The sequence below is a fragment of the Desmodus rotundus genome, chromosome 1 (genome assembly GCF_022682495.2).
Source record: "Desmodus rotundus isolate HL8 chromosome 1, HLdesRot8A.1, whole genome shotgun sequence".
NCBI lineage: Eukaryota > Metazoa > Chordata > Mammalia > Chiroptera > Phyllostomidae > Desmodus > Desmodus rotundus.
The window spans coordinates 51,591,305-51,613,480 of NC_071387.1; the positions used below are offsets into that span (position 1 = coordinate 51,591,305).

Sequence of the window (22,176 nt, forward strand, 5' to 3'; positions counted from 1 at the left end):
AAAATACTATCTGGGCCTTTTTAAAAAAGGGCCTGCCAACCCCTGGTGATGAATTTCACAAAAATAATGCCAAAAAAAAAATCAAGTTGCATGAGTAAACATACAAGATATCATTTACACAGAATTTGTAAACATGCAGAAGAGTATCATATACCTCTACATATAGCAAAAGGATAAGGAAATGCATTTGAATAATAAATACAAAATTCATCACCAGGGGTATGGGTGGGGCTGGACATGCGGTCAGGGCCAGGTACACAAAGGGCTTCAGCTTTAACTGTGTCTGTCCAAGTTTGAATTCTTCATCAGACAGTAGGAGGCTGGCTATCTACTGTACTATTTTTATACCTTTCCATGTATTTTAAAGACAATATATTTTAAAGTATGCATCAATTTTTAGTTACTCTCAAACAGCAGCTATACATTTCAAAGCAACTGCATTACACAAACAATTTCAGGGTAAAATGAATGAAATTTTATAAGCATGTTTATTTTGGAAAGTCAAGTAGATGAAAGGACTGTATATCCATTCTGAAAGGTGAGGGCTCAGCTGACCACGCAGGTTGTGATTTCAACCTGGTATTTCAGGAAGTCTGGTTACCCTGAAGAGAATTCTTAGCAACACTAAGCTCTTGGGAATTTGTTAAAAAGAACTGCATGCTGCAACAGGTTTTCTGGGAGGAAGTGGGAAAAATGCAGGGGCAAGTAGCATTCCAGAATCCTATCACTGGCTGCAGAGTTTAATGATACACAGAACCTGTTGACCATTTGTCATTCAGAGGCAAGAGCTCAGTAAATCAGGCCCTTCTCGGAAAGCTGCCTTAAGTATGACAAAGTCATCAGGAATGTGGGGTAAGTAGTGGTGGGAATCAAACTTGTTAAGCACAAGAAATTAAAATTGTTTCAACAACAAGTTTAAGTGGGATAAATCTTTAGAAAAATACTAGCAGACAAATTGTGGCAAATCCTGAAGTTTCTCTTGAAATCTATTTGGAACAGTTATGCAAATTTTAATTGTCCTGAAAATATTAAACAAAAGCAAACTTTGAAAAGCCCAGCCTGTTTCCGTTTTCATGAAACTACTTTATTCATTAGCAAATCTATGGCCTGACACCAGTGTCACCAGAATGAAAAACAATCATTATTGATTGGAGTCAAAAGGGTAATAAAGTCACAAGGAACACGTCAAAATACTCAGTTTATGACAAGAAAGTCTTGCCAGATTTTTTCTTCCCACAATCTTATCCCAAAAAAAGTCATCACAATCTTAAAATAGTCGAGGGGAAAGCTGGAAAATGGCAGCAAGGGCATGAGAAATTCACACGCACGGAGACCTACAGTTGGCATCTAAGGAAAATCTCCTTCCCCTCCACTAGCTAGCACATTTTTTCTCCTGCAGCTCAGCTCTACTGGTCCAGACAGGGTAAAGAGAGAGGCCACAGCACCACCACGTGCCAACAGGTAAAGTCTTTCTGTATATCCGTCTGCTTCCCCCTGCAGGTGGTGTAAAAGTATTATAGCTCTTGTCACTAACATTTCCCCAAGGGCCCCATCCATGTGCATCAAACAGAAATGCTCGTGTAATTTTCAGATGATATAGATTATGTGGTTTTCAAAATGTTTCAAAGTTCTGTCACAGCAGCCAATGTTGCAATCTCTCAGCCTACCCCTGCATCCTCTATTACACACCCCGTGCTACCCGTACCCTAGAAGTAAAGGGAGGGAAGAGAAAATCACAGATTCAGAAGTCAGTCCTTGCGGAACTAGAGATTATTTCAGAATGCAGTTTTTACTTTGGAGTTGTCTTTGAAGAGGACAGCTCACTTTTTCTGAAGGCAAATTTAGGGTTAAATAAGTTACATTCAAATTTTACCACTTTATGGTCATTATACCAGGCTAGGAGGAATTGCTGAAATGTAAAAAGGAAGCTAGTATTTGCTAATTTTTCATTTAGTATGTCATATGGTCTAATTTATCCTAACTTAACTATCCCTTTACATATTTTAAACACTATTAATTATTAATATCAAGTTATAAGATTATGGCTTATACAGGAATAAAGCATTTCCCTAAAATAGACTTAACTGAGTAAATAAATAGCAAAATACTGTCAAAGTGCATAATTCAAAGTACTGACATATATGTGTGAAGTAACACTTACACACCCACAAATGATATATCACTTTAACTTAAATTCAAGACTATGAGAATTACTTACCGATATGATTATCTGCTTCACAAGCTTAGTATCATCAATACAATCAAATGCCGCCAATAAAGCCAAATGGGAGTACTGGCCCTGTAAGAACCAAAAGCCAGGAAAGTTAAAGAAATGCACAGTTTCTCCCTTTAATTACACCCATGGAGCCACTGTACAAAGGTTACCAATCTGACAACCTGCCAACATAATGTAAGTAAGAGGGATAAAAACCACTCAAAGGAATTCTTACCAGGACCTAGTAAATTATATTCTAGGTTGATTAAAGAAAAAAGGAAACACAAACAGAAAAACACATTCTTCAATTTCAAATAGCCCAGACTCATTTTTTTTTTTTTTTAACTAACGAGGATATAATACCTCTCAAAAACAGATATCTCTGTTAAGGAATAGCTACTAAAAAATCAAACTAAAAAAAAATTCAGTAGGTTAAAAAAGAGAATATAAAACTATTATATAGAAATCCAAACATGTAAAACATATAAACTCAGATAAAATTATACATGTACAAAATATACACAATACACGTATACAAAAAATCCTTGAGAATATTATAATGTAATAGTCACCTCTGAGTTGAAGGATAAAAATCTACATTTTTTTTTGTATATTATCCATTTCTTTAAAGTAATCCTATATAATTAGAAGGGAAATTCTGAAAATACACTAGAAGAATATACTTATATACTGAATGGGAATAAAATAAAAATAATTGCTTTTAGAAAGTATAACAGCAAGACATCATACAAACATACACTGTGACCTTCCCAATGGTCAGCTCAGCACTGGAAATGATAGAATTATTCCGTGATGCCGATACTGTTCCAGAGTTAAAGAACTACTTTATGTAAAAAAAAGAAAGAAAAAGAAAAAGAAAAAGAAGAAAGAAAAAGAAAAAAGAACAAGTGCTTTCAGAATTTGTGGTATATTCTTTTGTAACCTATATAATATGAATCTTTTTTTACTTTGAGGGGGGATTTGAATTTTGATAAACCTCATTCAGAGCCAGATCTAATGAATATGGCAAGTATTAACACTTCAATTAGAAACAAACTAGAGAAAAATAACAAAGGTCTAACATCTTTACTATATAAAGACCGACAATCTACTAAAAATGGGCCAAGAACATGAAGAGTCAGTTCACAGAAAAAGAGAAGTACAAATGGCTCCAACCACATGAAATAATGCTCATAAGGGCAATAATTAAAACAATAAAATACCACCTTCCACCTATTCTACAGGCAGAAGTGGAAGCCCTTGATAATATACTAATTTAGCAAAGGTCTGGAGAAAAGCAGACACTTTTATGTCGTTGGTGAGAACGTAAAGCAGTTCAACTTTTTTGAAGGGCAACCAGCATCTAAAACACAAAACGCATGTGCCTTCTGATCAGCAATTACAGTTCCGGATTCATCTTCTAGACACGCTCCTACGTGTGTGCAAAGGACACGTACTGGAATATTATCTGAAGTAACAAAAAACTACAAGCTACCCAAGTGTCCAATAGTGGGGACTGGTTAAGTGAATTATATTAGTTGTATAAAGATATTATGAAGTCATAAAAAAGTGACGCAGACAGATGAATACAAATTGAAATAAAATGGCCCCTGAGATAAACTAGGTGAAGGAAACAAAGGAGAGAACACTGTGCGAACAGCACACAAGCCCTGGTTTCTGGTTTCTTAAGTCCCACCCCCCAGCACAGAAACGTGCCTCGAGACAAATGACTGCCCTTTAATCACTGCCCTTATGAACATCTCCGGATGAGTACAAAAGTAGCTAGAACAGAATTTAAGTGAGAAATAGACAATGCTACAATTACAGTTGGAGATTTTAATAGGCTTCTCTCAGCAACGGATATAACTAAGCATTGATATATCAATCAGTAAAGACTTCGATGATTTGAACATTATCAACTGCCTTAATCTAACTGATGTTTATAGAGTACTACACTGTATAACTCCACGAAACACATTCTTTTCAGGATACTACGATAGATCACACTAGGCCATAAAAGAAGTCCTCATAAATTGAAAAGGACTGCAACAACAAAAGCATGTCAAGAAACCCCCAATATTTGGAAATTAAACACTCCTAAATAACCCATAAATCAAATCTATGGGTTGTATTAATTCATCTTCCCCCTTTCGAAGCAACTCCTTGAAATAAAAATATATTGCATGGTTAATTTCTTGTTACTATCACAATGCTTTGCAGAGATTAGTTTTTCAAAAAAAATATTGTTACAACTATAAAATTAAAACAACCTAATTTTATTATTAAAAATGTCTTTTACTCTTAAACATTTTAGAACTTTCTAACATCCTCTTTTTACATATTTCTAATTTAAAATATTCAAATTAAAATATTATACAGAAATACTTAATTAATGATGAATAATAAACCATAAAATGTTCTCATGCCCTGGAAACAGCTCACCAGAGAATCTTATTCATTTTGTTACAGAAAAGTTAGCTGCCTTTTAAGTGGCTTTATACGCTCTTCCTGGTCTCCAACCCTACAGAAGACAGTATGTTGGAGGTCTGTCTGGAAAAAGTCCAGCCATTGTTAACATAGCGAGAACAGTTTGCAGGACATCAATGTAACCTGGTACCAAGGAGACTGAACTGGAATGTACATGCATGAACAACGATGACTTCACTTGTACTAGACAGTGGGGGCAGCAGATACCATTGGAGTGAGCATGTGTGCTGTGTGGCTGTCACATTCAAAATGACTGAACAAGTAGAGTAACGAAACTCTATCAAATTCTGCGTTAAGCTTAAACATTCCTCCACGGAAACTATTCAGATGATTCAGAAGGCCGCAGCTATGGGCAACTGGTGATGGGCAGCTTCCTCAAGAGCACCCACTCTTGCATCACACCTGAGAGTTTTTTGGCAAAACATCAAGTCACCCAGATGATTCAGTCCCCCTACAGCCCAGATTTGGTGGCCTGCGACTTCTGCCTTTTTTCAAAACTAAAATCACCCTTGAAAGGGGAGAGATCTCAGATTGTCAATGAGATTCAGGAAAATACGATGGGGCAGCTAGCTGATGGTAGCGACTGGGAGAACTGTGTGAGGTCCCAAGGTGCCTACTTTGAAGGGGACTGAGGCATCACTGGCCTATGTACACTGTTTCTTGTATCTTGTATCTTCTTCAACAAATGCCTCTGTTTTTCATAGTGTGTGGCTGGATACTTTCTGGACAGACCTTGTATGTATACAATCACACAGCGGCATGTGTTTGAATTAGCATTTACTATATGACGTACTTACCAGATTAGTAGTTCTCATTAGATTTTTATAGGAAAAGTTGTTGACATCAATAATTTTAGTTCACCAGTAAATGAGAAACTATAAAACATAAAATAACTAAAAATTTTTTATACTGTTTGCTACTACACATACAGGGTAGGGCAAAAATCGGTTTGCAGTTTGAGTACCCGAAACAGTTTATTCTTGTATTATTATTCATTATTATATTATTTTCCAAACAACTGTAAACCTATTTTTGCCCTACTCTGAATCCTAGAAATACTATGGAAAACTATTTAGTATTTAAATACATGGAACTACTACTCTTTGAGGTCATTTAATGCCTCAAAAAAACTTTGTGTATCCTTATTTTTCACCGGGAAAGCTGTTACAGCATCTCCGAAGGATTCCAAAGAACTACAAAACTAAACTAGAATTTATTCTAAGCAGTAATTTCCATGTTTAATAATATGACTAACAAATTTATTTAAATAAGGTTGTAAATATCAGGCCTTCAAAAATATCTAATAAAAATGGAAATTTTTGTCACTATACAATGTTAAATGAATAAAGGAGAAATGTCATTTTGTTTAAATATATAAAAATGCATCCATATGCATAGAAAAAGACTGTAAAAAACAATGAATAAACTTCTTGGTAATTTTCTGAATTTTTCAAATTTTCTATAATGGACATGATTTCATTTTATTAAAAATAAATTTTTAAATATGTAGTTTTTTTTATACTTACATTAGCAACTTTTTCAACATAAGTCTTCATTGTTTTCACAATCACTTTCCTGTCCTTAAAAAAGAAAAATTGTCTCAACTTTTAATTTTAGATTAAAGGTATTCATAGGCAAAAATTTTATATTATTTTAAATTGTCATTGGAATGGGATACTTTTCATTGGTGAAGAGAGTTTCAGAACATGCAGCCCGAACAGAAAAAACCCTGCAATGTACCATTAGCCCTTCCGGAGCTCTTATAATCTTAGACTTGTACATCCTTTTACAGTGAGAACTGAGAGATCCCCTTCCAGGGTCTGAACGGTCTTCATGTATATAAAGTCTATGGCATTCAATACGAATTTGTTGAATAGAAATTAAATTTGCACTAATTTTAAAAAGTGGATAAAGTACAACTCTCTTCTAAAGGCAGAATTATACTGATCAAAGAAATGAGAATCAGTCCTTAAACTTCTGTAATTAACATGGACATTTACTGTTTCGCGCAAAGTACTTAACACCCATATGAGCAAAGGTGTAACTAACTGTTCACTATCTTCCCCCTCCTTCCTCTCCCCAATTAAGATCATTATATAAGGAATTAAAGAGCCTGATAGGTACCAAAACTTCTACAAATGTGAGCCTAACATAAATATTGTATTTATTTGCTTGGCAGGTCCCTTTCCAAACAACCACCTACGGTTTTCATACTTTATTGAAAACTCCAGCAGAGAAGAAACACTAGGCCCAAAGGAGGCCAATTGCTGCGAGGCCCTGAGACACAACTTTGCAAAGATAAAGTTGTTTATGCACAGCAGGGATAAGACCAAAGGAGGCAGAAAGTCTAAGGAAAGACAAGCCAAGCACTGCCGCGCTTACCTTGGGCGTGCCGTGCCACAGGCAGTGCATGGCCACTCGGGCGCCATCGTGTGTGTGTGCCAGGTACACCACCGCTTCACGGATGGCTTCGATCACTTCCTGGGGAACGAACGGGACCAAGGCTTTGGTTTATTTCAAATTTTTGCCTTTAAAAAAATCTGTTTACTGGAAGCAGTTAAGCTCAGACAATGAAAAAGACTATATGTAGCAAACAATTTAATTTTTCATTTTGTAGACAAGCACAAAGACACATCTTTCCAGGAACATTCTTTTCCATCAAGAGTGGGAAATACTGCAGGCAAGCAATTTCTATTAAAATGCCTGTCTGTTTTACAAAATATGTCTATATTAAGATACAGTGCTTATTCAAAGAATATACGTGTATAGTGTATTGTAAATGATAAAAAAAAAAAAAAGAAGGCTAGGATGTGGCTGTGATAAGAAGGTACCAAAAAAGCCAGATAAAATAATAAAATGCTGTTTCCTAAAAGAGATATAAAAGAGATATAAGAGCAGGGAACCAAAACACGAATTTTGGCTGAAAAAGTTTCTCTTTTTAGTTTATCACTGGATTACTTCCAGGAATCAAATCAATAACTCACCATAAAAACATTAAATAACATTTCCCTAATAAAATTAACCTCTATAGTAGACTAGGCTCACATTATCAATGACCCTTTAGTAAAAATCAATCATTAATTTCTTACCAGCTAGGTTAGCTTACTTTTAATCTTTATTCCTCACTGTCAATGCCTATGATTTCTAAATTATATTTTGGAAGTCTAGCATGAGTTCCGGCAGTTAACAACTACAGAGGCCCATTCTAGTCCATTCCCAATTTTAAAGTATGTAAGTAAGTACAAGGACTCCTGCCAGGAGAGAAGGTAGATGCCTATTTTCGACAATAAGGAACAAGCAACTTCACCCTTATCTATCTTACAATCCTTACCCAGGATGAATCTCAACAACACAGCTTTCCACTTACATACCTAAACTTGTGAGTCTGTTGAAAGCTATCCAGCTGGAGAGCTATACACATACTCCAGTTATGCTTCCACAATCCCCACAGGTTTTTTCTAAGTCTCTCTTTTGAAAATACCCCAGGGCCAGAAAAGATTTGCCTCATTACTTTATATTCACACTAGGTTCCCAATGACTTTTTTTTTTTTTTTTTTTTGCTATTACTAAAACACATTTAACACTAAAAAGAAAGATTTCCCACCACTGAATATATTCAAATGATCATTTTTTCAGTTCTGAAAATATAGTTCTGCCTCAGTAAATCTAGAACTGTGAGATACTGCACTCTGTAGGAAACGGAGAGAATTCCCCAGAAGAGAGGCAGCAGCTGCTAGTCACTGAACCACAAGCTTAGGTAGGTGGCTATTCATGGGAAATTATTTTTTATGTCCATTTTGGAAGGGTCAAAATTCCTATGAATGTTCAGTCTGGTACATTTGTTCAGAAGTGTCTGGGGGAGGGGAATATAAGGGGACCAAGTGGTAATGGAAAAAAATCCAAAAAAGATTAAATCGAAAAAGAAAAATAAAGTCAGTATCATTATTTTAGTTATCCCTTAGTTATTAGAATGCAGCCAAATGGACAATGAGTTCATTGAATAAGGCAGGCAAATTTCAGGGGATTAAACCATGAATTTTCATTGGCATTCTATCACTGACTTGAAGAGCAGTACTATTTACCTCAATCTGTTTCTTTTCCCTCTATTATATAAGGTGCAATTTTTTTTAAGGTTTTATTTATTTATTTTCAGAAAGAGGGGAAGGGAGAGAGAAAGAGAGGGAAAGAAACATCAGTGTGTGGTTGCCTCTCACATGGCCCCCACTGGGACCTAGCCCACAACCCAGACATGTGCCCTGACTGGGAATTGAACCAGCAACCCTTTGTTCACAGCCTGCACTCAATCCACTGAGCTACACTAGCCAGGGCTAAGGTCCAATTTGTCATGGCCCATTTAGTTTTACCTAAGTGTCTTCTAATCTTTTAATACCAACAGAATTTTTTTCTATCGGCACAAATGAATTTCAAACTACCTGGATGCTGAATACCCTCTATTTGTTGGTTAATTTTTAGATTAGGTTAGCTAGAGGATACTCTGAGTTATAATTGAAATATAAAAATTCAATGGAATTCATAAAACTATGATCAATTCTATTGTCTTCTAGGAAAAACCTAAAGGCAATTAGCAGACTTGCTCAAAGGAAGTTCAGTGTATTATATTCTCTAAATAAATAACTTTTAAAATTTCCAAAAGACAAGGTATATCAAAGCAACTGTTTTACATATCAACATGGCACTTCTCTTTTGGTTTAAAAACTAAAACCAAGAACTTACTGATCTTAGCTTTGGGGGTGCATAGGTAAAAAAGTCCAAGAATACTTTATGTACCAATGAGTGCTTAATCACAGCTTCCCTGAAAACAAAAAAAGGAAAAGAGAGTATGTCAGACCTGGCGCTACAGTGCTACAGATTTGGGTAACCTCAGTTGTCCTCAAATAATCAAAGCAAGTGAAATGGCTTTAGCAAATGTAATTCATGAGATGACAGACTGTATCTCTCAGCAATATTAAGACTAAAAAAAACCTTTTAGATTATAAAAATATTTTAGTGCCTGTCATCTATGACCAAAAACAGGAAACAAATTTCTAGTGTTTGACCAGCAAAGATGAAATCATTCAAAATACACTCTCTTAAATAAGGACATTGTATTTTGTTACCCAAACAATGGACATATGATTAGAAATCTATATGTGGACCTATTTTTTATAGCTATTTTCTTTTTGTCAAGCATCCTTCACAATGCATCAGTTTCATAAAATAATTTTAGCAAAGTTAAACCTGAGTAGATCCAAATAGAATCAGCAATGGCAACGCCTAATTGAGCCAAGCTTCCTGGTGTGACACGTGGTGATTTCAGGGGGACAGTGGAGGCCGATGCTCAGGCACCTAAGACTTCACGTTCACCCTGAGTGTCTGTGTAGACGCCACAAACATGTTGCCTTTATGGGCAAAGCACTATTCTGAGTGTTTTGAAAACATCAACCCATTGAATCTTCATAAAATTCTATGAAATATGTACTATTATCAACCCAATTTTGTAGATATGGAAACTGAGGCACGGAGCAGTTAAGTTACCCAAGGTCACATACATAGTGAGTGATTGAGGGGCACCAGGATTCACAGCCAGGCCGCCCAGTCTCAGGCTACACCTTAACCACTCCACTGTGGTCCAAGTGCCAAGAAGATCACATGCCCTATTTGTAAGTCTTACAATCCAAATGAAGTATCACATTCGATTTGGAAAACTATCCACCCTTTCTATACAAGGTCTATACAAAACTTTCCTCCTTCAAACGCCATTTGTTACGAAAAGCAAAAGGGGCTTTCTTACTTTTGAGCCATTGGAGTTAGAATCTGTTTCATTTCATCCATGATAAGCTCTAGTTTTTCTGGCTGTACCTCTAGTACTTTGTCCAGAGTTGGGTGATCTGCTGACTGCAAAAGAAAAATCAAATCCTAAATTTCATCAAGTTTCTTCAGCTTCATAACAAAGAAAATTAGTCACGGATAAACTTCAGTTTCAGGTTTCCATATTCCTATAACAAAAGCCCTCCTGCAGATACACTGCCTCAGGGAGTAATTCCTGATCATCGGATTCTCAGTGTATACATGCACCAATGCACTTCAAGAGCCAGGCTAAACAACCAACCAACTCAACCAGCCAACAGGTACTCGTCAAGCACCTGGCATACGCCCAATCACAAGATCAAGTCATCAGTTCAAAAATCCTTGCCACCAGGTGTTTCATACTTACCTACACATTCATACAGTGACTGCTACAAAAGAAATAAGGCACTAAATTCAACCCAGGGACTGAATCTGACTAGTAGAGGCAAGCCAGTTACTAATGCATACCCCTGGAGATAAGTGTGGGCACTTATGTCCCAAGGTCCGGCACAGACCCTTTAAATGTCATAGCCCTTTATTGGCCTTTTCGAGATTCAGTCCCTGTACTATATCCAAGGTTGGGTCTCTCTACTCCCCTCCCCTCTAGATATGACCTGGAGGAGGATAATCCACACAGGTGAAGGAACACAGGAGAAGGTAGTAACAGGAAGCCCGATGCACTTCCGTCAGAGCTGTAGGGGTGCTTACAAAGCTACGCTAACTGTTAAGAGTCTTCTACCTTAGTCTGACTACAGAAATGTAGTCTGAAGCGTTACACACAGCACTTGGGAAGGAGATACAAGAGTAGTTCAATTTAAAGCAGATTTAAAAATAGTGCTCTGGGTGAAAGAGAAAGTATAATCACTTGCTCACTACACTGGAGAAAAAATAATCCTGAGAAAAAAAGGGTCCTTCAAGATTAAAGGACCAGCCAAAGTAAAAACAGGGCATCAAAATGTAAGTAAGAGCACACAGAGAAAGTTAAAATGCTGGAAAATAAAAAGCCTTACAATGTTACCTTGTAAAGCTGAAATGTGTTCCCATAGAGCTCCTCTGTCAGCATGTTCCTCTGCTCCAAAATGGCTTTGTCATTGTATGCGTACTCCACGATGGCCGATGCCTCCGCATGCCGGAGCATCTTCCTCACGTGGCCTTTAAAACTCCTTATTATCTCTGCAATCTGCGGTTTACTCCTAAACCCAATGCAGTAACGGGGGGAAAGTGATGCAAGGAGAAAGCTGGGAGACAACAAAACATAACTTGACCCCAACGTAACTCCTGAGACCAACTCATCGTTGGGCAGCGGCGGGGGTCTACCACAGAGAAATGCTTGTAAGAAAATCGAACTGCCCTGTATTTTCTACCTCAAGCTTTGTAAGTTACTCAGTAGGCAAAACCCGGCTCTGCTTACCAGCTACAAGACCCTGAACAAGTCAATTAACCTCTCTGTACCTCAGCTCTTCATTCATAAAATAGAATAAGGTTGATGTAAGGATTAAATGAGTTATGTACCAAGAACTGTGACCACCCTGTAATACAGGGCCTGGCACAAATAACGCCCCCTTTTTATTACAAGATCTTTTATTACAAAATCATAAGCACGTAATTCTATAACATAACAATATCACACTCAAGCACACCATATGACATTTTAGGTGAAATGTTCAAATTAAAACTATAAATTATTATACCCATATTATTACTCTACCAACCACACTCAAGTAGGCATTACTTCTACCGGACCCTGTACATGCTCAATAATTGTCAGTTCCTATTAAATTATTCAGCTTGAAAAAAGGAGGGAAGGAGAAAGGAAAAGGCGAAAGTCAAAGATGCATGGAAATATGAATAAAACATATTCTGAGGATGCTTTTTTAAAACAGAACTTAATCACAAGTATTTATATTACAACCCAAAATCAAGCAGCTGATAATTACAATCAGGAATAGTTTTTGAAAATTTTGTCAATTGTACTTTTTTTGTTCTTGATCAGCATATTTTGGCACATTATTACAGTCAAAAGGAGAAATCATGACAAGCATCAATTCCACCTAATTCAGAAAATCCTCCCATCTCCACATTTTCTGCCCCAATGACTCTGCCTGTGTCTACTCACCAACCCCTCCTGACCCACTACCCTCTAAATACTGGCAACAAATTACAAGTGAATCATCCTACTTCTCGTCTTCCGGGGCTTCAAGATATACTCCTAAGAATGGTGAAGGTGGCACCATCATTTCACATGAACTTCCATAATTGTTTTTAAGACTACACTCCCTGGAAACATCACAAGCATCTGTTGAGGGTCATTATTATGGAGACAGCCTTTTAAGTAACATTTATAGATAAGCAGTATCCACACCTTTAAAAACTAATAAAAATATCCTATACATAAAACAACTCACCCATACATGAGAAATTTCTTAACAACATTTCTGGAATATTTAGCTTTACTTAATTCAACCAGGTCATCTGAAAAACAAAATACATTACAATGATTCTGTAGAAACATTGTAAGGAAACAAAGGAAAGAACTACATAAATGCATACTGCTGGGAATACAAACAACTCTCTGTCTCAGGCAAAAAAAACCCAAAAAACAAAAAAACAAAAAAGGTTCTACAGAGACACACTGCTTTCCCACAACAGAACTGTTTTCCAGGACGGTCTTGGGTATTTCAAGAGAAAACAAGTGACTCATTACAAATGATTACAATTAATCTTCAAAATACAAGAAATACCTCGCAGTTCTTCAAAAGCCTGCTTTCTCTGTGCTTCATTGCCATACTGAATGTAACACTGGATCACCCGAGTTGAATCATGTGCAAATGCAATCTGTGGGAAAGACAGTTTGGGCCTTGAGACTAATTGTCCCGGAGATCTATGTTTTTATTACATTATTTATTGCTACCTCTTTCAGAACTCCTTGTTAGAAAAAGGTAGGGTCTTCATGAATAAAATTAAATTTTATCTAGTAACCCAGTAAATTAGGTTACTAGGGAGCAGATATACTCATTTTAACTGTATAAAATGGCATTCTTTGGTTCTGCTGCCAACAAACGGCATTGAGACAGGGACACATTTTACCATTTTGCAAGATTCCTGTAATTATTAATTAAAACCAAAAATCAAACCAAACCTATCTAATGATTATACACACTATATTTCTCATTTCTCTGAAAGTTACTCTCCTTATAGGGGGAATTTTCCAATTCAAAAATCCCATTATTGTATGATTTTTTAAATCTAAGAATTTTGGCTTTGGCAACCAAAGATAAAGATATAAGACAGATCTAAAAAAGTCTTGTTACACAAGCAAATAAATCTATACACACACGGATTGCAAGTTAATCCCTCCATTTCTCACATTTTCATTATGATTCCCTGAACATATACCCAATTATATTCCTAGAAATTTGTTATATTGCAAATCCGATTTCCCAATCCACCATAACTACTGGGTGGATTAGGTCCTCAGTGAAGGACTTGCTGATCAATTTTCTGTAGCAATAACCACAGTCATACAAAATTACTTTTTAGTATAATACCGTATAATCTACTTCAATAGTGCTTATTATTTGATGCTCAGCCTGTCTGTAAAATTGGAATGTGAAGGCACACACCCATCAAAGCCATAGATTTCAGAAGAATTTCCTCAGGGGATATTTATATAGACATTTATGGTTAAAACTAAAAAATTTTGTTTTTTAAAAAGGCTGCTTCTGTGCATACTGATTACTTACTATACAACCAATATATGTACTATAAGTATTTTTTCTCATTTAGACCTCAGAGCAATTTAAAGAGTGGGCTATTGTTATTCTCACTTTACAGGTGAGAAAAGTAAGTTTATGAGAAGTTTAGGAATCTGCTATTTCTGTGACCCTGGAGATGAAAGTTAACTTGTCTGAGTCCCAGATATATGAAACGTGTAAGAGTGATGACCTTCAAGGAAAAGAAGGCCTTGGTTAGCACAACTCCCAGCACAGGGTAAATAACAGAGGTTGTCATCGTCTAAAGGCACACAAACGCTGAGCAGCAGAGTTATCTGAACACCAGATCTAAACACCAGACTAACGCCCGCATCTATGGGCATGTAGTAATAACCTCAGAGTAACTGGAAAAGGATCTTGAGTGTAAAATGTTTGTAAGTAGAAAGTCATAGACTGCTGGAGCAGAGGAACAGTTCCATTGTAAAAAGATCTTGCTGGAGCCCTGGAAGGGTAGCTCAGTTGGTTAGTGTCATCCCAATATGCCAAGGCCGTGGGTTCAATCCCTAGTCAGGGCACATATGAGAATCATCCAATGAATGCCCAAGTGGTCAAAAAAAATTGTTATTTTCTATTTCTCTCTGTCTCCTGTCCTCTCTCTCATTAGAATCAGCTTAAGCATTTTTTAAAAATAGACCTTGCTGGATTTATAAGAAAGCAGCAGCTGGGAACTTGCTATTTCAAGACATTCTTTGAACTGCAATGCAGCCTCTGCTAGACTTATGTGTATGGCTTGGCATATGCTGCCCCTCCAGAGTCCCCAAAGCTCTCAAGTCCACTGTCTTCCAAGTGAACGGTCACTTGTATTTATCCAAATACACACAAGTCAACAGAAGTTTATTATAAAGCAGGACTAAACAGCAACAATGAAAATAACTTTAGAACTCCCAAATCGATTACATTTTAAAGAGCTTTACATGCTTATAAAAGCATGGAAAAAAGAAGTAACCTAATCATGTTTGCATCTCTCACACACACATAAAAAAAGCCATCAATTGTGAACACACTAAAGTACATGGACTTATGACCCAATGATTTCACTTCTGGGAATTTATCCTAAAAAATCACGATACATTAATTTCAAAAATATATATGTGCCCCTATATTCATTTCAGTGTTATTTACAATAGCCAAGATTTGGAAGCAGTCCAAGCGTCCATCAGTAGACGAATGGCTAAAACAGCTACGGTACACTCACACAACAAAATACTACTTGGCTGTAAAAAAGAAAATTTCTACCCTTTGTGACAGTATGGATAGACCTGGAGAACATTATGCTAAGTGAAATAGGCCAGTCAGAGAAAGACAAATGCCATGCAATTTCACTCCTATGTGGAATCTAATGAACAAACTGAACTAACATGCAAAACAGAGACAGACTCACAGAGATCAGGCTGGGTGGAGGGACTGAGCAAAAAAGGGAAAAACAGGAAGAACTCATGGGCACAGACAACAATGCGCTGACTGAGGCAGCAGAGTAGGGGCAGTGAGTAGAGGTGGAAGAGGGTATGGGGGGAATAAATGGTGGTAGGAGAAAAGTATTTTGAGTTCAGAGCAAGACATTCTAACACATCCGATTCAAGATAACTTAAAGAACACTGATTTAAGTAAATTATTTTAAAATGACACAGCCAAATAGTCGACAGTCTTTTTACAATTTTCCAGCAATAAATTCTGTCATTATTAAACTTTTAGTAAGTATTTGAAATTTTTGGCCAAACACATTTAAAATAACAATTTCCCCTGTCACAAATGGTCAGCTACACTTTACTTGAGAGTAAGTCAATTTTAATTGTTAAAATTGCAACTGTACATATGCCCTACTTACAGTTTTAATTTTTCCTTGAATCAACTTCTGCAAATCACTTATCAACTTCATTCTTTTTTCTTTGTCACAGTCTTTTCTATAAAGGAGAATAAAAGGAGGAAACATAGCTTAAGTAAAGACATTATTTTAAACATGCAAAACTCAAACCTGTTTCAGTCTATGTTCACCCAGTTAAGTGTGCTTTTCTCTTTGAATGCAGCCACCCTTTGACATTAAAATTACTATTCCAGAGCAGTCAGACAAAGGTAATTTTCTCAAAGGCAGAAACTCATCTCACAAGGTATAATTTCATGCCTCAATCTAAACCTTAACAGCTAGAACTTCAAAAGTAAAAAAATAATAAAACAAGTACAAGACACCAAATACTTAAGTACCTCAAAACTACAATAAAAATTGTTCTTCATTTTTTCAGAAATCTTTCAAGAAGAATGTCAAATCCAATTTAACCCTCATACATTTTCATAAACTTATCTGACACCATCCTAACGATTCCCCGCATCTGTGCAGTGAGTAGACATGCAAACAGTGAAGCCTCTACTGGAGTACTACGCGTGCTCCCTCAATTACCCGAGTGCTATGCCATTGGCTTCAGGCCATCTCACTGCGCACAGAGTAACAAAGATGCCATTTCGTAGCATTACCTCCTTATGATCTCCCAAATCTGCTTTGCCCGGACAACAATGTCATAGTTGGTTCTATCACTGAGTTGTCTGCTTTGCTTCAGTTCTTTCTTCTTCTTTTTGAAATCATCCCATTTGGGTTTCTTGGCTGCTGATTCTAGTCCTTATAAAAATGATTTGTGATTACATTTAACATTCTGAGCGCCACAAACAAATACCAATCAGGTATACAGAGCGATCACTGATCAGGGCCTGTACACACTCAATGAGGAAACTAGATGGGGGAAAATATTCTCTATAAACTTATACTTTATTTCATTTGCTGAGCAGTTTATACACATTAAATTTGGTTGGAACTAGCCATCCACTCATTCAACAGCTATTTATTGATTCTTAGAAGGATACCTACTAAGAAAAAAAAAGGAAACCAAAAAGATAGTAAAAGCAATTAAAAACTTTCAAGTATCTTTCTAAGTTCATTAGTTCTGAAAACTTTAGTTATAATCAGTTCTTAAGGCAAACAAAAATTAGTCTAAATCAGTCCAAATAAGAAAAGGAAAAACAATGTAGTGAAAAACTCACTATTCTGTGTGCTGTTATATATTAAGTCATTTAACTCTTACAACAACTCTACTGGAAGGTGAGTACTATTTTTAACAAGATGAGTTCTGGGGTAGACATAGGAAAGAATAATGTAAAATCTTACATGTAGAATCTGAAAATGTCAAACACATTGAAGCAGAGAGTAAAACAGTGGTTACCGGGGACAGGGAGGTAGGGGAAATGGAAAGATGCTCGCCACAGGGTACAAAGTTGCAGCTACATAGGGTGAGTAAGTCGAGAGATAGCAAGATGTATACCAAGATGACTATCTAAATACTGTGCTGAATACTAGAAATTTGTGCCCTAGCCAGAGTGGCTCAGCTGGCTGGAGTGTTGTCCCACAATCCGAAAGGCAGTGGGTTTGGCATCCCGTTGGGACGGATATGGATGCAACCAATCGAGGTTTCTCTTCCCCTTCTCCCTCCCTCCCTTGGCCTCTCTCTAAAATCAATTAGCTTGTCCTCGGCTGGGAATAAAAATAAAAGTTCCTAGAAATTTGCTAAGGGGTAGGTACTATTATTAGCCTCTCTTTCACGCTGGGGAAGCAAAGGCATCAAGCGGTTAAGCTCCAAGGTCATACAGCTAGATATGTGGCAGAGCCAGGACTCAAATCCAGAGGTAACTCCAAAACTTCCCGCACTGCTGCCTCTTACTTACGACTATGAACAATCAAAATTCCTAAGCTCTCTACAACCAGAATATTTCTATGAAAGTCAAGTGTCTCTCTATTAGTATTTTTTGTCCTCAAAATCTAAGAAACTTACCAATTGAATTAAAAAGCCTGAAGGAGGTCAAAGAACAACTAAATAAAATGCATACTGTTAATGAGTATCCTGCAAAGAACTTTTTGGAGAATTAATTTTAACTCACACAACTTAACACAAGAAAGACAAACAATGCAATTAAAAAAAAGGGCCAAGGACCTGAATAGACACTTTTCCAAGAAGGACATACACATGGCGCATAGACATATGAAAGGATGCTCAATATCACTAGCCATCAGAGAGATGCAAATCAAAACCACAATGAGATACCATTTCACACCGGTCAGAATGGCCACCATAAACCAACAAGTGCAGGTGAGGATGAGGAGAAAAGGGACCCCTAGTGCACTGTTGGTGGGAATGCAGACTGGTGCAACCACTGTGGAAAACAGTATGGAATTTCCTCAAAACACTAAAAATGGAACTGTCTTTTGACCCAGCAATTTTGCTGCTGGGAATATACCCTAAGAACCCTGAAACACCAATTCAGAAGAATCCATGCACCCCTATGTTTATAGCAGAGCTACTTACAATAGCCAAGTGCTGGAAACAGCCTAAGTGCTCATCAGTAGATGAGTGGATCAAAAAATGGTGGTCCATTTACACAACGGAATACTATGCAGCAGAAAGAAAGGAGGAACTCCTACCTTTTGGAACAACATGGATGGAACTGGAGAATATTATGCTAAGTGAAATAAGCCAGTCAGTGAATGACCAATACCCTATGATCTCACCTGAAGAGGAATCTAATGAACAAAATAAACTAATAGTAAAATACAACCACAGGTGTGGAAACATAGAATAGACTGACAGGGACCAGAGAGGAGGTAGGAGGGGGATAATAGTGAAAAGAAGGGGAAGGCACTAGTTAAAGAGCAGGTATGAATTACCCACGCACATGGACAACAGGGTGGGAATTGACAGTGGGAATGAGGATATGATGGACGGAGAAGGGCAAAGGGGGAAAAATTGGCACAAGTGTAATAGAACAACAATTAAAAAATAAAAATAAAAGCCCTGGCTGGTGTAGTTCAGCAGACTGAGTGCTGGCCTGCAAACCAAAGGGTTGCTGGCTTGATTCCCAGTCAGGGCACATGCCTGGGTTGTGGGCCAGATCCCCAGTAGGGCGCACACAAGAGGCAACCACACATTGATGTTTCTCTCCCTCTCTTTTTCCTTCCCTTTCCCTCTGTCTAAAAATAAATAAATAAAATCATAAAAAAATAAAAATAAAAATAAAATAAAAGTGGGCAAAGGGAAAAAAAAGCTATGGGAAAAGCTAAAATAATAAGTATTACTTGCTTTTCAAAAAAATGTTTTTTCTAAATATCTCCCTTACTCTGATTAGAAAATATACTCACTATGAATAACTTAGAAAATGCAAAAACAAAATTCTCCTATAGTCCCCAAACTTAAATATAATATTTACATTTTATTCCCTTATCTTTTTCCTATGCATGTTTTATATTACTGTTCCTAAAAATTCAGAATTCACCGTCTTCACTTAAACTTAATAACTACATTTTAAGTGTGCCTCCATGGAAATATTCCTCAAAACCCTCATTTTTAATGTATGTACAACATATTTATTCCCCTTACCATTGATTTATTCCTGGCGTGGTCACAGAGAGTTGCAGGTAGCAGAGGGCACATTCACCGCTAACATTAGGCTGTCACGTACTACACAGCAAATGTCAGTGACGACTCAGAGCTCATTTAACCCCACAAACATTCGGGCACCCCGACCGTGCTAGGCTGCGGTAGCACACCTATTCTGGGGATGTCCAGTATGCACTCACTCTCAGTTACTATTATAAACATATGAGAAAACAAGATCAGAGTTCCATCTTGAGATGTCAGGTACATACCTCCCATAGCACAAGGAAGCAGACTACAGCATGACAGGATCTCAATGTGAGAATATAAGTGTTTAAAATGCAGGTGCCCAGAATTCCAGTAGGGAAAGGAAGATTTAGGAATTATTAGAGAGGGTAGTGAAGAGAAGATAAGAAAGAGAACCTGCAAGAGAAACTGTAGGGTGTGGGAGTGGAGAGAAGAGAAAGAGAAAGGGATCAAGAGACAACATCAGAATTAGAGCATGAAAGGACCCCCAGGTCTCATGGAAAAACAATGGAAAATTTCCCTCCCTTCCTCTCCCCCAACCTCCCTGTCTTAAAGCTGCTGTCCCTCTAGTGAACAGCCCTCAGAGAGCAGAGAGGAGGGACCAGGGCTGGGGAACTGGAGTGAGAAGGCCGGATGGCGGTAGTCTCAGCTGACAGCAAAGGAGCCGGGCTAGGATATGCCATGTGGGAGAAAAAAAGAATGAAAGACGCCAGAGATTCCCATGACACTGCAGAGAAAGTATATGTACGGCAGCACATGAAACCTGGAGACAAACCCAAGATAACACACAAGAGGGGCCCACTGTACAACAGACAGCAAAGCTCTGGGTTGGAAATGACCCCTGGAATATCATGACAAAGAGATTAGCAGTTTGTTTCAATAGACAAATAGGAGCCCTGCCAGTATATCCCATCAGTTGGCAACTTATCCTGAACCAATGAAAGTCAAATATGCCACGTGTACGCTACACCTTCCCTGGAACTGCCCAATGGGCTGGCTGACATATTAGAGGGGCCTAAACTCTGTGAAAACAGGGTCTAGATGTCTCTTGTTCATCAAGAGCTCTTTAGCCAAGGCAGATATATGTTGAAGTGGACACCCTAAGTACTTAAGGCCAGCTTCTATGCTCATTAGACAGGGCTTCTACACTTACTGGTTGTTAATCGCCCCTATCCCTAAGGACAGTGCAAAGAAAACACAAATATTTGTTTAATAAATGACTGCATTAATAAATAAATAAATGTTAGCCTACAAAAAGGAGAATTTAATTGAGATTCCTCTGTATAAAGCCATTACAACTTCAAAGCTAGGGTAATTCAGCAAGGGACTAGGACATAAGGAACCCTAAGCGCCAGAGGACATTTATGACCAAGGAAGATGCTTTTGGTTGTTTACTGAATCCTATCTACTCTTCACTCCCAGCCCAAATGTTGCCTGTCAAGGAACAAGAATGGGAGGAACAGACTTCCTGAGTCCCTGTGCGCAGTGGCTCTGGCAACAGCTCAGGCAGGGCGAGGCTTCCACAAAACTACACTGAAGGAATCAGAGCTTACCATCACTTGTACTGTCCGGCTGGAATTTCCTTTTCTTGTTGATGTTATTTGCCTGCTGGAATTTGTTCTTTGGTATTTTATCCCCTGGCTGCTTATTCTTGAACTGCTTCACACCTTTTTTCCCTGGTTTTGTGGCACTTTTCTGAAAGTTCTTTGATGTGATTTTAGGCCCACCTGCCTTAACAACTTTTCTTGGGAATGTCTTTGAAGAGCCAGAATCTAGTGACAATAGTAAATAATTATTAGTTCCATGATCCTGAGCCTAGATCTATCTTATCTACGGAGATACATTTGTTACAGAAAATTTTATCCTTAATAAATCATACTTTGTCATACTCTCAAATATGGAGCAGAGTAATATTTTAAATACCAAAACAAAATTTAAAAACTTTCTCTGATTACAGAATTATAATAATACAGATTCATTACAGAAAACCTATAGAGAAATACATACTAAAAACTATCTATATCCTGTGAACCAAAGGGTCACCAGTTAGAGTCCCAGTCAGGGCACATCCCTGGGTTGCGGACCAGGTCCCCAGTAGGGGGAGCATGAGAGGCAACCACACATTGATGTTTCTGCCCCTCTCTTTCTCCCTTCCCCTCTTTAAAAATAAATAAATAAAATCTTTAAAAAAACCCTATAATTCTAAAAATAGTCAGTTTGGTATATTTCTCTATTTTAAGCATAGAATAGAAAGGAGGTGGTATTTATATACCTTTGTATTCTACTTTAAAGACTATGTCATTAAAGACTTTACATACAATTTCAAAAGTCTCAATAACATCATAGGAAACTAAAAATAAAATAAACACTTGGAATTTAGCAGATATACCATATTGTCAAATTAAAGATGTTAATCTTC

At 37.3% G+C, this 22,176-nt stretch overlaps 1 protein-coding gene across 4 annotated transcripts in view; it reads right to left on the reverse strand.

Annotated features, from left to right (window-relative positions):
• Nucleotides 1-22,176, reverse strand: part of PUM3 (pumilio RNA binding family member 3) — a 42,417-nt gene that overhangs the window by 15,916 nt on the left and 4,325 nt on the right. For 2 of the 4 annotated variants that reach the window (XM_053924175.1, XM_053924176.1), the window contains exons 3-13: nt 21,311-21,529; nt 16,789-16,930; nt 16,148-16,223; nt 13,291-13,384; nt 12,955-13,021; nt 11,568-11,787; nt 10,494-10,597; nt 9,437-9,515; nt 7,085-7,183; nt 6,229-6,282; nt 2,219-2,299 (exon numbers count right to left, since the gene is read on the reverse strand). In XM_053924175.1, the coding sequence (XP_053780150.1) occupies nt 2,219-2,299; nt 6,229-6,282; nt 7,085-7,183; nt 9,437-9,515; nt 10,494-10,597; nt 11,568-11,787; nt 12,955-13,021; nt 13,291-13,384; nt 16,148-16,223; nt 16,789-16,930; nt 21,311-21,529 (1,235 nt within the window). The remainder of the gene's footprint in view (nt 1-2,218; nt 2,300-6,228; nt 6,283-7,084; nt 7,184-9,436; nt 9,516-10,493; nt 10,598-11,567; nt 11,788-12,954; nt 13,022-13,290; nt 13,385-16,147; nt 16,224-16,788; nt 16,931-21,310; nt 21,530-22,176) is intronic. The other 2 variants (XM_024555062.3, XM_053924186.1) reach the window with 2 other exon arrangements.